The sequence below is a fragment of the Triturus cristatus genome, chromosome 6, assembly GCF_964204655.1.
Source record: "Triturus cristatus chromosome 6, aTriCri1.1, whole genome shotgun sequence".
NCBI lineage: Eukaryota > Metazoa > Chordata > Amphibia > Caudata > Salamandridae > Triturus > Triturus cristatus.
Genome location: NC_140589.1, coordinates 958,334,563 through 958,349,901, shown reverse-complemented (window position 1 = coordinate 958,349,901; position 15,339 = coordinate 958,334,563). Strand labels below are relative to the sequence as shown.

The 15,339-nt window shown below is 44.0% G+C and overlaps 1 protein-coding gene across 3 annotated transcripts in view; it reads right to left on the bottom strand.

Annotated features, from left to right (window-relative positions):
• The window catches only part of ADGRG6 (adhesion G protein-coupled receptor G6), a 621,002-nt gene extending 605,924 nt beyond the window's left edge, over positions 1-15,078 (bottom strand). For 2 of the 3 annotated variants that reach the window (XM_085611655.1, XM_085611656.1), the window contains exon 1: positions 14,700-15,065. In XM_085611655.1, coding sequence (XP_085467781.1) covers positions 14,700-14,701 — 2 coding nt within the window. In that variant the 5' untranslated portion in view covers positions 14,702-15,065. Of the gene's footprint in view, positions 1-14,699 lie in introns of all 3 variants that reach the window. The other variant, XM_085611657.1, reaches the window with a different exon arrangement.
• Between the last annotated feature and the right edge of the window lie 261 nt (positions 15,079-15,339).

Below are 15,339 nucleotides of genomic sequence, written 5' to 3'. Positions count from 1 at the left end.
GAACTCAGAAGTAATGAGTGCATGAAGACATTGATAGCGGCCATCCATACTAAATGAGTGAATATGATACAAAAGTGATTGGCCACCAAGGGTGAAAAGGCAACTGTTAGACGTACAGGGAGCTAACTACGACCCCACAGAACAAATGCTTTAAGGCTTAGGAAGTGGGTGTACACTAGGCAGAATGAATGTGGTGTGGAACCGGAAGTGGGCATTAAATTGAGATAATCAATGGATAAAGAAACCGAAAGCGGATATGCAGCCTGAAGGGAAGAATTTATGTAGTATCAAAGGTGGGCATTGAGCGTAAACAGATGGACGCTGTGAGGGTTGGAAGTGGATGCTAATTTGAAGGTGTTAGAAGTGGACAACTAAATGGTAGGTAGTAAACAAAGGTCAAAAGTATTGAAGGTTCTTGAGTAAGGTATAATACGGCTGAGAATACCAACAGTAGATGCTCCGTCAATCACAATGAGTGTGCAGAGGATCCAAACATTGTCATCCAACTGGAAGGAGTGAATGGTAGGAGTCAACCAAAGGCCACCAGTAATTAACAATTAGCTTGGAAGATGTAAGTTAGAGATCACCAGAAGATGATGACTACCAGGTTGGTAGTCTTTGTTTCCACAGCAGTTACACATTACGTTTCACGCTGCTGATTTTCAGCAATTATCCTTGAAGACATGGTGCAAGGCCTTTGAGTTAATTTGCTTGTAAACTGAACCTTAGCATTCAATCTGCGGTCTTTATTCTTCCTACGCTTGTGTGGTCTGTATTATTAATGCGCTGGCGAGAAAGCAGAAGGGGGTGGCACCACCACTAAGGCGACAGCTGTCAAGCATACATTTGACCTAGAAGCTTGGGAACTGGGTTCGAGTCTCAGCAGGGACGTTCAACATCCTCTGATTCTGGACAATTTGCTTAATCTCCCTGTGCCCAACAAAAATTTATGTGTCCATTTGTAAGGCAACTGATGCTCATGTATAGCGCTCTGATACCTTCAGGTCGAGTTCACGCTACATAAAATTAAAAAGAACAAGCATCGAAAATTCAATAGGTCGCGCCTTTAATTAAGTTAAAGCCTTTTGCTTTGCTAATGGTATTGTATATCAAAGCAAAAGGCTTTATCTTAATAAAAGGCGAGACCTATTGCATTTTTAATGCTTGTTATTTTATTTTTTTAAGCACGGGCTATGCAGAATAACAGTGTGAGGAGAACAATAAACATCTTTAGCTTGTTTGGAAAACCTTTCTGTACGTATTGCATAGCTTAAAGGTCTCTTTTTGTATGTGTTAACACGGGTGCAAAAAAAAAGTGTCACCATTTTCTAATTTTAAAAAATGTACTTGTTCGTTCAGTGCTGTTTTAAAGGTATACTACTTGCCACCAAGGGCATTACTTGCCCACTGGTACCTTTTGAGGTCGAGACACGACGCGCACTAGTTGGCTTAAAAGAGGGGTGTCATGTTTGGGGCATACACTTTGCAGGCGAGGTGAGTCTGGTAAAGTCTTGGTGCAAGTAAGTACCATAGAAAGGATGCTCTGGGCTCTGGTGCAAACATGGAAAACAGGCCCTGTCACTGCTGGGGCGGTAGTAAAATGAGCAATTATCAGGGTTTATTTGCCGCTTAGGGCCCAGGGCCACTGCGCCTGCTGCACCAGCGGTAGCAGCGCGTCTGAGTGATGCCGAGGAGATGGGGCGCAAGGGTCGTTGGCTGGGAGGCAGGACTGCGCCACCCTGAGGGGGGTGGGTGTAAGCAGGGCAGAGGAGAGGGGCCGTTTGTAAGCAGGGAAGGTGAGAGATGGTGGTTGTAAGCAGGGTAGGGCAGCGGTGCCGTTTATAAGCAGGGGAAAGGGGCAGTTTGTAAGCAGGGTAGGTGAGAGCTGGTGGTTGTAAGATGGGCAGGTGAGAGGGGCCGTTTGTAAGCAGGGCAGAGGGGCCGTTTGTAAGAAGGGCAGGTGAGAGATGGTGGTTGTAAGCAGGGTAGGGCAGAGGGGCCGTTTGTAAAGGGAAGAGGGACCGTTTGTAAGCAGGGCAGGTGAGAGCTGGTGGTTGTAAGCAGGGCCGAGGAGAGGGGAACTTTGAAAGCAGGGAGGTGAGAGATGGTGGTTGTAAGCAGTGGAGAGAAGGTGGTTGTAAGGAGGGCAGGCGAAAGGTGGTGGTTGTAAGCAGGGAAGTGGAGGGTCCGATTGTTGTAAGCAGGGCAGGGGAGAGGAGGTGTTTGGAAGCAGAGCAGGTAAGAGGAGGTGGTGAGAGGAGCCGGTTGTAAGCAGGGCAGGTGAGAAAAACCAGTTGTAAGCAGGGCAGGAGCCGTTTGTAAGCAGGGCAGGTGAGAAAGGAGGGTTGTAAGCAGGGCAGTGGGCCCGTTGGTGTGGAAGGCAGGTGGTTGGCAGAATGGTGAACATGCGTGCTGGTGGCGGGGCAGGTGAGCCCCTGGAAAGTAACCCCCGTGCTTGTCTGTGAGACACGCTGGCGCGGCACCTCACCCAGAACAGGAGGCTGACGGTCTTAAGCAGACAGCACCAGCCGTCCCCCGGCCGGTCCGCCATGGTAGGGCCGTGAAACGCATCGATAAGGAAGGAACTTGGAAGTATTAAATGCAGCGGGTCAGTGAAGTCAGTGCATGTGTAATGTGCCGAATCAATCACACACCTAGTAACTTCAGACAGGGAGGAGACAGCCTGGAGTGTGATCAGAAATACCAACAGGTTCCAAAGGATCTTAGAGTCTGAAGAAAAAAAAACACAATAACAAGCGGCTGTGAGGGCGGGGGTTAGCAGAAGTGCTGAGTGGGAGAGGAAGAAGGAACACAATAACAAGTAGCCCAGCCGTGAAAGTGATCGGAGCGATCGCGCAAAGGCCATGCTAATTAAAAGCACACGCGAAGCTGCATTTTCGTTGCTATGACAACGAAAGCTTAGCAAAATGGCGTCGGACTGTCCACAGTCCGTGGCGACACGCGCATGCTGTCTGCTTTGGACAGATGGCGAGAGCAGCCATCTTTGTCCATGCAGGCGCGTGCATGAGCACACGGCCGAGAATCGATTCCAAAAGGTCTCTCTGACGAGAGCAGCGCATGTGCTGCTTTCGCCAGGCGAGACCTAAAATGGCTCAAGAATTCCCTAACCCACCCATTAACCACAAGGTAGTGCTTTGTCTACCTGAATAGCTTTTACTTTCACAACATTTACTTTGATCTTGTAAACTGTGGTTTCAGTTCTTTTGTAATATGCTGCAGTCTGTGAAACTTCGGCTAGGTGAATCTTCAGTTTTGTGCGGAGAATCTTCATTCGTCTGACTCGCGTGAATATTTTGTGGATCAGTTCACAACAGCAACAAACATCTTCAAACAAATGAAGGTGAAAGGAAACCATTTCAGTAACAGAGACACACATTTCAAAGCGCTCTGGCATCACAAGTTTCTATTGTGTTTCGAACTATAGTATTGTTTTTATTCATAGTATTAATGTCTTCACACAATTATATATCAGGTGTTTTAGTTTGGTAATTGCTTAGTTGCTTTGTTTACTGTCAAAACAGTGCACTAAGTGTTCAGCTGCCACGGGACTCTGTGTGTAGCAGTGGAATTGCAGATTTCCACTACCAGCATATGGCCTCTGGTGAATACATCGACACCTCCTCATCAGACCACCTCCGGTTGCAGAAAAAGTATAAATGAGGAATACAGGCGTGAGAAGGGAGGTTTCATGCTCTCCCCATATCAAATAAAAAATTAAAAAAAGACAGACAAGGATAAAACAGACAAGGAAAAAAGATGAAGACAGGAACATGGAGGCGAAGAGTCACAGAAAACTGTAACTTCATTTGTGGGTAGCGGACTGAACCTGTGGCCGCACACCCTGCTCCCATTTACTGTGGTCACCCCTGTTCTCTTTCTCAAACCAATAGAAGAGATCATGTGCAGGAGAGGCACAGAAAAAAGAAAAAACAAGCAGTAGCAAAGTCAATAGGTCTGGGTTTAATGTGCTAATGCAGGCAGCCTCAGCACATCAGAGCGAGACATGCATGAGGGAGCCAGCAGGAATGGACAGAGAAGGCTAAAGTTGTAAACAAGTCCCTCATGTCGTGCAATTCAAGCAACTGAATAGAGGCGGAAGGATACAACAAGACAGCCAATAGCATTAGGAGATAGATGAAAACTCCACAGGGCCGAGCTAAGGTATGATTAACAAAGACTCACTACAATGGTTGATTTAGAGTATTGAGGAAAGGCAGGGGCTCAAAGGAGCAGACCCAAAGCCCACTCTTCGTATATTGTTAGCAACATATTTGTTTGAAAGCTGCACTGTCAAACACCTGATCTAAAGACGACACAGTGTTGGGCGCAGGGAAGAAAACTAGAGACACAGTTGATGTTGAGGTCACAGACGGAAACCACATGTACATTTTAAAAGTCGGTGCTTGTGGATTTCCCCACAGGGAAGTAACATGCATATTGCATGTATCGCTCAATTTCCTGTGGTAAAATATTCTAGAAGTGGAACTCTGGTGTAATGCCACTGTCCTTCTTGGTCTTTGCAAAAAAAAATTTCCCTTGCATATTCTCTGTGAAGCCCATTACCTAGGGATTAAATATATTGTACTCTCCTGCCACTCTTACAAACCCAATCTGCCAGAATCATTGCAATGGTTGGTTATTTGGCTCTTATGGAGCCAAACACCCCTCATTTGAACTGATCACTGTCGAGAAGCAGTGACGCAATGCAAGCATGTAACATTGTTCCCTTCTGCTTTTGGATAGCAAATAACATTCGTTCACTCATATTTATGTTGATTAGCAATTTCTAAAAAAAAAACATTTACAAATAAAATAAGTTCTTTTCCTACTGACTGGATAGAATTTTAAAAAATGACCACATAATTAAGAATGCATTTGTCCATAGGATTGAACACATTAAAATTGTCAAAAAATGCACTAAAAAACGTACATAGACGCACTTGGTCAAGCTGTTGGAAATTTAACCACAAATATTCAAGTGATTCTTTCAGTATAACAGAGGCTAGGCTGCATAGTCAATTGTCACAGTACACGTGTGGCCAAGCTCCACCAACATTTAACGCTGGAAGGACACAGTTTATGTCATTCATATGACGTTTGAATATTTCATACTGATCAAGGTTGGAGTTCCTGAAATAAAAGCGAGTATAATCACAGTAGACCTCAGAATTACTTAATGGCCAAAAGTCAGCTATTCTTGTAAATCAATTAATGTTCTAACTGGTTGATCATTTAAACGTTCATGATTGGGGTGCACTGATCTCCTACACCCTGGTGTTGGGGTGCTGGAACAATTTTCAGAGTGGGGGTGCTGCCATTAATGTTACATCCCTGAACTCATAAGGACTGTGAAAACTCCAAGAGACACACACAAAAAGAAATATAGCATATGTGCCATGCCCATTAAGCAGGAGAGTGGTACGGGTGTTGTATCCAGCCGGTGGTGCATTTTGGAGCACAGGTCAGGTAGTGCATTTACAGACAGTACATTTTCTGTTGAAATGGCCACTAAATTTGGATAGACATGGGGGGGAACAACCTTTACAACGCAACTTTTACAACGCACTACCATTACAACGAAACTGTTACAACGCGAGTGCATTGACAACGCAGGACATTACAACGCAAGTCTTTACATCGACTTGCACTAGATGGCGTGCTAACATTAAAAATAGTGTAGTTTACTATCCCAACACCTTCCCTACTGTTACGTGGACTGGAGTTGGAATAGTAAATTACACTTTTTTAATGTTAGCACGCCATCTAGTGCAAGTCGATGTAAAGACTTGCGTTGTAATGTCCTGCGTTGTCAATGCACTCGCGTTGTAAAACTTTCGTTGTAACAGCATGCGTTGTAACAGCATGCGTTGTAACGTCATACATCCGACATGGGGCCTGATTTAGATCTTGGCGGATGGGTTACTCCATCACAACGGTGACGGGTGTCCCGTTCGCCGTGATATAAATCCCATTGGATATCATTGGGATTTATATTACAACGGACGTGGTATCCATCATCATTGTGACGGGGTGACCCCTCCACCAAGATCTAAATCAGGCCATGGTGTTTTACCAATAAACTTTGTAGTGCGCAAACAAAAGTGTGTGGAAACTGGGTGTTAGCGAATATGTATCATTTGCCAGCGGCAGTTCCTCCATAAGGCTGGGGGAGCATCGACGCCCCAAGCTGCGAGCATAGAAAGTGTGGTAAATATAAGGATACTAGAATGATTTTATTACCATTTTATTTTTCACTCCGCAGCTCGAACTAAGAGTGAGGGTGGGGCTGAATTGCATATGTTGGTTTGGCCGGCTGTCTTGCGGCGGTCAGCTCAACATGCGCAATTCAAACCTCTCCAACCTGACCTGTCTTAGACAGCTGGGTGGAGAGCAGGCACCGGCTTCCAGTGTCTGCGGGAATGTTGAGCCAGCCTGATCTAATCTATCCTGACCCTTCACTAATGCTGCTTAACATTATTAACAGCATGAGAGCAGTGTCTGGATTGGTTAAGGAAATTGGCTGTGGGAGTGGACCTCGCTCGGATCCAGGACTGTTGAACATCGAAGACGTGCTGCAGCTAGTTGGCAAGTAAACATTTATTTTTTTATTATAATAAAACGGTAATTTAATGCACGCCATGTCAGCCTTTCACTTCATCTTGGCTGTTAGGTATTTCCAGTATGTTGTTCTGTCGAAGGTTATTATTTCCTACTTATAGGGAAGAAGAGGGTGTGGAATAATGGCCAGTGCTGCCGACTTTGGAGTTGGGGAAGCAGGTAGTTAGAGTCTCCATCCCAGCTCAACATCCTGTGATTCTGGGCAAATCCTAGGGCCTGGTTTAGATCTCAGCAAATGGGTTACTCCATCACAACGGTGAAGGCTATCCCGTCGCCCGAAATATACATCCCATAAGATATAATGGGATTTATATTTTGGCGGACGGGATATCCGTCACTGTTGTGATGGAGTAACCCGTCTGCCAAGATCTAAATCATGCCCTTGACCTTCCTGTGCCTATAAAAAATGAAGGTGGACGTGTGTAATGCACTGCTGCTCTATTTAAGCACTCTAATACCTTTGGGTCAAGAGCGCACTATACTAAAAGTAATCTGCATGTATAATGCATACTTTGAAAGTACAGTGTTTTCATTTTTGACTCACGCTCAGTTAGAAACCTCCAGGAACACTACTGTATGCCCTTGAATCATGTCCTGTGCCTTTACTGACGTATCACTTGAATATTTGTATTTAATTATTGTTACCTGTACGAGGCTGTTATATGTTAGGCCTATCAATATCGGACTGCTCTTGTGCCAACATATGCATAGAATTTGGGAAATAAATGTTATCGCTCGACTAGCCTTCGCTCTCCCTCTCCCTCTCCTTCTCTTCTCTTTCTTTCCCTTTTCCTCCCTTTCTGCCTGTCTTTTCTTCTTTTATTATTGATCACTGGGGTTAGTCTCTTGATACTCATATAGGCGTAATAACCTCACTTTATGATTGTATATGTGATAATTTTGCCTTAGATATCTTATGTTAACCCTGTTACAGTTTTTTCTGTCTTCCCTCTTGAAAATCAATGAAGTATTTTGAAATAAAATAAAAAAGAAACTCGCACTGGCTCCAGCCTCAGCTCCAAATCTCTGAGCCGTGACCCATTATACACAAAACACTTAATAATCCACGATTGAGAGCTTTGGTATTAAGCCTAGAGACATTGCTGGTTTCTCACAGGGCCTGTCAAAATATTCACTTCACTCGCCCCGCCGTTTTCATGTCACCAAGAGCCATTGTCATTTGCGCATCATCAAGTGAAGTGTGTTGATTTATTTTGATCCCGTTAAAATGTGCTTTATTTTTGCTTTCCTAATTGCTGGTATATTTTTGAATATGGGTATAGCTCATTTACAGGCAGGGCCGGCTTTAGGGCGGTGCGACCGGTGCCACTGCACCGAGTGCTGGCTTCCTGGGGGCGCCATGTTTGCAAGTTTATTATGTTTTTGAAGCACCTGCTGCAGTGTTTCTTTCCTCCGGCAATTACCAGGTCTCACAAAAATGTCAAAATAACCCGTGTGATTAATTATCTTCCTGTAGAGAGCTAAGTGTTTTGTATAGTTGAGGTTTTGACCTCTGTGAAGTGAGTGCAGAGGGTTAATATGCCTGCTGCAAAGAAGGTGTACCAAGTTGATTTCAGAGTGCATATAATGAACACATCAGCAGGTGACTGCTTTTAAAAGAGACATCCTTTTGTTACTTGCAATTTATAACTTAAAGTCCTAATATTCAACAGTGAGCTATTAACTTTCATCCTAGAACTGCATACACACTGGAAAGCATACATTAGAACATTGAGTAATGTTGCATAAAGGGTTAATTTGACTAGAAATCGATTCTTATTATTAAAGAAAACTCCCAACTATGCTGTTTCTTTTTCGACTCTGCGTTTGTGCTTCTCCACACCAAGCACTCTTAAACTATACTGCCTACAAGTATGGATGACATGTGACTCCTACACTTTTAGTCCTTTGGCTTATGTAAACATTTCCTATATTCTGATTTAAAACACGTATGCTTGATTGTCTCTGTGTAATGTGTGTGTGATGCAAAGTGCTCTGACACCCTACACTGGTATGAGTGGCGCTATATAACTAATTCAATGTATCTGAGAGAGTGCAGTTATGGAGACTGTTAAAGGGTGCTAGTGAGAGAATCCGTGGTGGAGGTGGACATTGGGTGGGGGGGGGGCGCCAACAAACATTGTCGCACAGGGCGCCACCAGCGCTAAAGCCGGCCCTGTTTACAGGCATTTAAATGTTGTTGTGTTTTAGAAAAAACTGACAGCCTACAGCCTTGCCTGTCAGAAACATTGTCACCTATATCACTTTTACAAAACATTCTCTCTTTGTACTCAGAGAAATAAAAGTAAATACCAATTTCCAAATTATCAGCAATTAGTCTGAAGACATAACCTGACATTTAACCTCTCCTGTGTCTTGGAATGGGCACCAAATGTGACAAGATAAATGTAAAATTTAAAGGCATGTCTATTGCTCATTCACCTTCTGAACTCCATCCAGCATGGTTATTTTCGGAGCGCACCAGCTCCCTCCTCACCTCTACTTCCAGCGCCCATACCCTGGTGCCACAGTACCTGCTGCTCTAACGACAGCTACGCCCCTACGAAGAAGCCTTTCCCTGGAGTTCATGTAACCAAGACTGAAAACCCAAGTGATTCCCCATGAGGCCTGGGGTCTGAACTTGAAATTAAAGACGCACTGCTCTGAAAACTTACACAGGAAGACTGGGGCCGGCGTCTGCGCTGAAACCTCAGCTGCTGACAAGCTGTTTTTGCTAGAGCGGTACAAAAACGAAACACGTTGTTCCTCGTGCAGAGGGCAGAGACGTCGCACGCGCAGGCACTCTGAGGTACGAAGCGAGAACGGGCGGGCACTCGCGTCACGGCGTCATTACCTCAGCCTGGCGAGGCCCGCGCGCCTAAATAGAATTGTCCCCGGGGTTTCCTGTGGAAGGCTCGTCCATCGAGCCGGAGCAAAAGGGTGGGAAAAAGTGATCCTTTGGGAGAATTAAAAAGGAAATACTTTTTTCACCGTCTGGGAGTAACATAAGGGCACTAAAGGCAATGTAAATAATACTACAAAACTATCTTTGAGTTTTGTGCGGGGTCATTTTAAGGATTTGAGGACCCCGGGCCAGACATACTTTGGGGGCACCTCTACGGAGCAAGTTTTTAATTTTATTAACCGTTTCCGGCTAACTCAGGCCCACGTGATGCCAAATAATTCTAAATTATATGTTAAACTTTAACAGGCTCACACAGAAGGAGTTAAAATATGTCTGCCCCAGGACTGCAAACCTTATTAAGATGACATTGCACTGTTAGAAACCAGGTAAATCAAAGATTGTATTGTAGTAGTATATAGTGTAGAGACGCAGAGGTAGCGATGGGCAGATGGGCAGAGAAGAGGTGAAATTTAGATAGAGAAATAGAAATAAATGGAGCTCAAAGAGACACACTTAACTTTCCCAGGGCCCCTTGGAAGGTGGAAGCTTGGGCAATTGCCCACTTTGCCAAGAAGTAATTCTGAACACGTGACCTTTACTTGTGAGAAACTATCTCAGGCACTCAGAAAACAAGGAAAGTCCTCTGTGCAGGATAGGCTAAGGTTGGCCAGTACCGATGTCTGGAACAGCCATAGTTCCTATTGTTGTAAGAAACCGTAACTCACATTCAGACATGTGGAAGAATGTACTGCTTTTTCCATTTTGGGCCACTTCACAGCACTTTGGAACTGTGGACATAGAAAACCAGAAGGAGGTTGTGGAAGAACACCAGAAAGGGATGAGGAGACTGTGCATAGAGTGAGAGAAGCGCCGAGGGACCCTTCAAAGCGCTATGAGACTGGAGTGAGTGTAAAGAGTAATCACAACACCAGTGCCTCCAGTATGTGGGGAATGGGAGAAACGGACAAAGGAGGGTCCCAACCAGTAGGCAGCGAGATGTAGAGAAGTAGAAAGTGGTGCTTCAAACTGCTTCAAAAGACTACAAAAGGGGTGAGGTGTGAATCTATACATCCGGACACTGGGAGAAGAAAATAGGAGAAGATTGTAGATAATTTGAGAAATCATGGATTATTGCCTCACCAGTATCAGACTACTATGTTTTTGCAGATTAAAACAAATGGCCCCAAACTTGCAAGGCCTATTGAACGAGCTTTTATATAACTCCACAGATTTAACCCTTTGTACGCAGTTTCTAGTTAAATGCCTTTATTTATAACTTCTACACGTGACGCAACAACATCATAACCGACTCACGTTAGGCTTCGCCTCTCAAGAGTCTTGTCCCTTCTCCCGCTCATCAATAGATAGTAAATAGCATATTATACTCAGCAAGCCCGGGGGAAAAATAATATATGAAAATATATATCTATAGATCACGGTATCAGATCTACTGTTAGGAAAACGTCAAATGTCTATTTTTAGCATCGAAATAGCAAATCCAAATGGGGTTTCAGTTACTCCTCTAATAACAGCAATTGCAACACATTCCGTGGTGACTAAAACCCCTATGAGGGAAAGGTCAACGTAGATATTGCACACACACACTCTGAAACCTACTTTCTTGCATTCATCCAGTTCATTAAACTAGAACCAACCATTTACTCTTTTAAGTTACTTATCTTCTTACGTTACACCTTTCCTATTAAGTATATGGTATCTGTTACAAAAACAAGAATCGGTCTATTTTTCTAGTTCTAAATTTGCTTATGTCATGCATTGAGTAAAATAAGTCAGTTTAGAAATTGAACACATTTGTCTTTTACTTATTCTCTTCTCACTCAAAAATATGTTTCTGTAATTCGTCCTTTCCCCCTCCACTTCCATCCCACCTGTTAGGACTGCACTGATTGGTGATCTTTGCCATACTTTCTGATGCTACGTCTGGACCTTCCTGGTGTAAGTCTAGATATAAATGTAAGAAAAATGTTTGTAAATACTCTAAAAGTTACACCAAAGTGGGATGTGCACCATATATTCACCAAATTGACCTTTCTAATTCTTTTACACAACTTAAGAACACCTGAGTTTGACATGCAAGTGGGCAAGCTGCACTTGTTATTTCACTGACTTACACCTATTCTTTGATCACAGTAATTGTGGTGTTACTTATGCATGAATAATCTACTCCTTTATACAGGCGTAAGTCATTATTCAGTCTGAAAGGCTCCTTTCTAAATGAAGCTTTGGGAATGTGCTACATACAGTAATCTTAGATTGTGTTGTTCTGATTTTTTAAAATATTATTAATCTTTTATTGCTCAATTACTTAAAATTGTTACAATATGCTATCGTTATAAAAAGGAAAAGAATTAAAATCACACACGTTGCTACTGATTTTGAGAAATCATTTTAGTTAGTAAAGAGAGAAGTGCACAATATTGTGATTTTCTTAGCTGTGATACTCAAAGTACGGCCTGCGGGCCGTATACGGCCCTGCGGTTCTTCACATGCGGCCCCCTGGTCAACAGCAGCACTGTCCTGCTGTTTACTTGACTAAGAACTAGTATTAAAAAAGTTAAATTAACAGAAAAGTATTTGTATAAAAGTTAATGAAAGTTAAAGACTGGAAGTGACTAGGGTATCCTGCACCCCTTAACTTTAGGATCACTTTCCTTTCAAAAACATTGTGCAACAAAATTTTAAAAGTATGATAAAGTCTCTTCAGAATTCCAAAAGTGTGTTTAATTAACATGCAGAACCATTTCACCTTAGTACATCAGATTATCAGTACATTGGGAAGTGTTTTCTTTAGGTGATAGTTTTCAAACATGCATTTATAAGCATTCATTTATCCTCCCACCCTGACAACAATGCCTATAGTGAACTAAGATGCAAGTCGGTTGTTATCTGCTCTCTTTGGCAGCCGCGACCCGTGCAGGTAAGAGCAGTGGGTCCGGGTTAGGGGGGGATTTGACAGGCAACCATGAGGGGAGATTAAATAAATAATTCATTTTCCCTCGTCGTCTGTCGAAATTCCCCCCCTCACCCGGCCCCACCGTTCTTACCCGCACTAGCCGCAGCTGCTCTTTGGATGCCCTGGGTTCCTATTATACATGAAGAACATTATAGTTTGATTAATCAAACATAGGAGAAGATTTTGTACAGCGCACATCCTGAATTCATGTATTCATCAGGCCTCTGATATGTGACAATGAAGAAAAATGAGGGAAACTGACATAAAGAAATTGCCTAGGATCACACAATTTGGGAAGCCGGGATTAATCCCATGTTTTCTGGTTTCACTAGATGTACATGCTTCACTTCCCAACATCCACCTTACCGCCAATGCTCCCAAATACCCCAGCCCCCGCCTCCGCCTCCCACCGCCACCACCCTGCTGTATCAATACGGCCATTGGTCACATCACAGACCAAACTCTTTGGCCCCTGGGAAAATGCTTGTGAGTGCCCATGTCCTAGTGCAGCAAGGGAAATGTAAACACTCTTATGGGTTGTTTTTATATTGGCGAAGAGTGACAGTGTCAGGAGCAAAACTCCCCCCCCCCCCCCCCAATTCGATGGCTAGAAATGTTCCGAGCAGCTGTTTTCTTCTTAAAAACTAATTACATTATTGAAAACACTTAAGTGAATTCTCCTTTTTTTCAGGATATGTGTTTTTCGTAGTGAATGTCAGCTGCTCCTAATAAATCAGCTTTCCTAACCAGAAACTGTGTTTTTAAATATTTTATTTGGAAATTTCCTTCAGGCGTGCACTGGGTAAATTAAAAATAATACAAACACACCATAAGAAGATTGTTCTGTTTTTCTTCAGCAGGGGCCTCGCCGAGCCGGTCCAAGAATAATTTTACCTTCAGCCGCCCTGTCCAAAAACCAATATTTGGTCTGGATTCGTCGGTCCCGCTGCGCAGACAGATGCCCCGAGCGCGCGTTTCTCCTGAGGTGTTTAATTGGTGGCCCCAGAAACCGGATGGCGCAGCACACAAGTCATACCTGTTCTGCACCGAGCACCTGACCAAGAAACGCGTCTTGTTCGCTGCCTTAAGCCACAGAATGTGTTAAGTGCTCCCCTGTCCCCAGCAAGCGTGGAGTTCATGAGCGTTTCACCCTGCACCAGCTGTGACCTTAATCTGCTTGTTGTCACGCTTTGAGTAAAAAACACTCCACAGGTGCCCTATGCTATGTATAAAGAAGGAACCTAGCAGAGACAGGGTGAAATATGCGCAGACTGACAGATAAATGGGCAGAGAGACATATATCCAGAATGGGGCACACACACAATGAAGGAAAGGACATAAACACGCTTTGACAAATACAGATAAACGGGTAAAAAGACTGACAAGGATTGAGCTGACTGACATACAATCAGGCAAAAAACGTACAGACAGACGCACACGCCTTGCCGCAAAAACATATCTATAAAGTAGAACCATGGGCAGAGTGACGGATCGAGGAGCAGACAGAACGATAGATAGCTAGATAGCTAGATAGATAGATAGATAGATAGATAGATAGATAGATAGATAGATAGATAGATAGATAGATAGATAGATAGATAGATAGATAGATAGATAGATAGATAGATAGATAGATAGATAGATAGATAGATAGATAGATAGATAGATAGATAGATAGATAGATAGATAGATAGATAGATAGATAGATAGATAGATAGATAGATAGACATTTACCTATACAAATAGACAACAGACTGAAAACAAACACATTCAAAGACAGGAACACACACAAATAACAGACAGTCAGATACATGGATGCACAGGCACCAAGCAGTCGAATAGATAGATAGACAGGCAGACATACTGACTGACTGGTAAGCAGGCATAAGTTAAGAAGGCAGGCAGGCAGACATGCAGAAAGAGACGGACGGGTGAGTAGAAAGAGAGGTGGGGAGATGGAGGGACGGATAGATAGATCTACAGAACTTACACGTATCTATGTAAAATCTGCATATCTTTCCATATCAATCCAAGTTTGCATCTGTATATCTGACGCACTTTGAGTGAACAGTCGTTTGTGCCCGTTTCCGCAGTCCTGCACAGCAGTCAGAGCTCGCTTTCAGTATGAATGGTGGAGACCGCGCGCACGAGAAACGAAAAGTTGTGAACGTTGTAACTTACATGCTGCTGCTGTGCTATGTGTCAGCCAACCAGATGTGGAGGGTCATTCTCTGACCCCTCTTCAGCGGGTGGAGAAGGGAACAGTCCGACAGGGGTCCTCTATCGATAGAGATCAATATCCCACCTCAGTAGCTCCGGGGTTGTGTGTAATCCTACACCCCCATGAAAACCAGCAGCACCTCCCGAACGGCAATTTTCGGGGCTCCGTCCACACAGCTGGTCTGCCCCTGAACACGAGAAGATGGAGATGGCCAGATCCGCCCCCCTCCTTTGAGAGGCTCTCCTCCCTTCTAAAGTGTGACACGGGGTCTGCGAGCTGCTCAGGGAAAGCACTTTGCCCAGCACACGAAAGCATGCGCATGATATGTTAATTGTCTGTGTCTGCCCTCCCCTCCGCCCCCGCCCAGACAGGAACGTGGCCCCGCCCACCTGCTGCTCGGTGTAAGTGAGGAGGCCGCTCCCTGCTGAACCGTGAGAGAGCGTCTGCGAGATCGGCACAGCATGTGTGGGGGACGAGGCGCTTTACACGTTATAAAATCAGTAAGCACGCGAAACGCACACAGCATACACAAATGTAGCTAGCGAACGTATGTAAATTATACAGAGCTCAGTTTTTCGTTTCGTGACTCAGCACACAGCA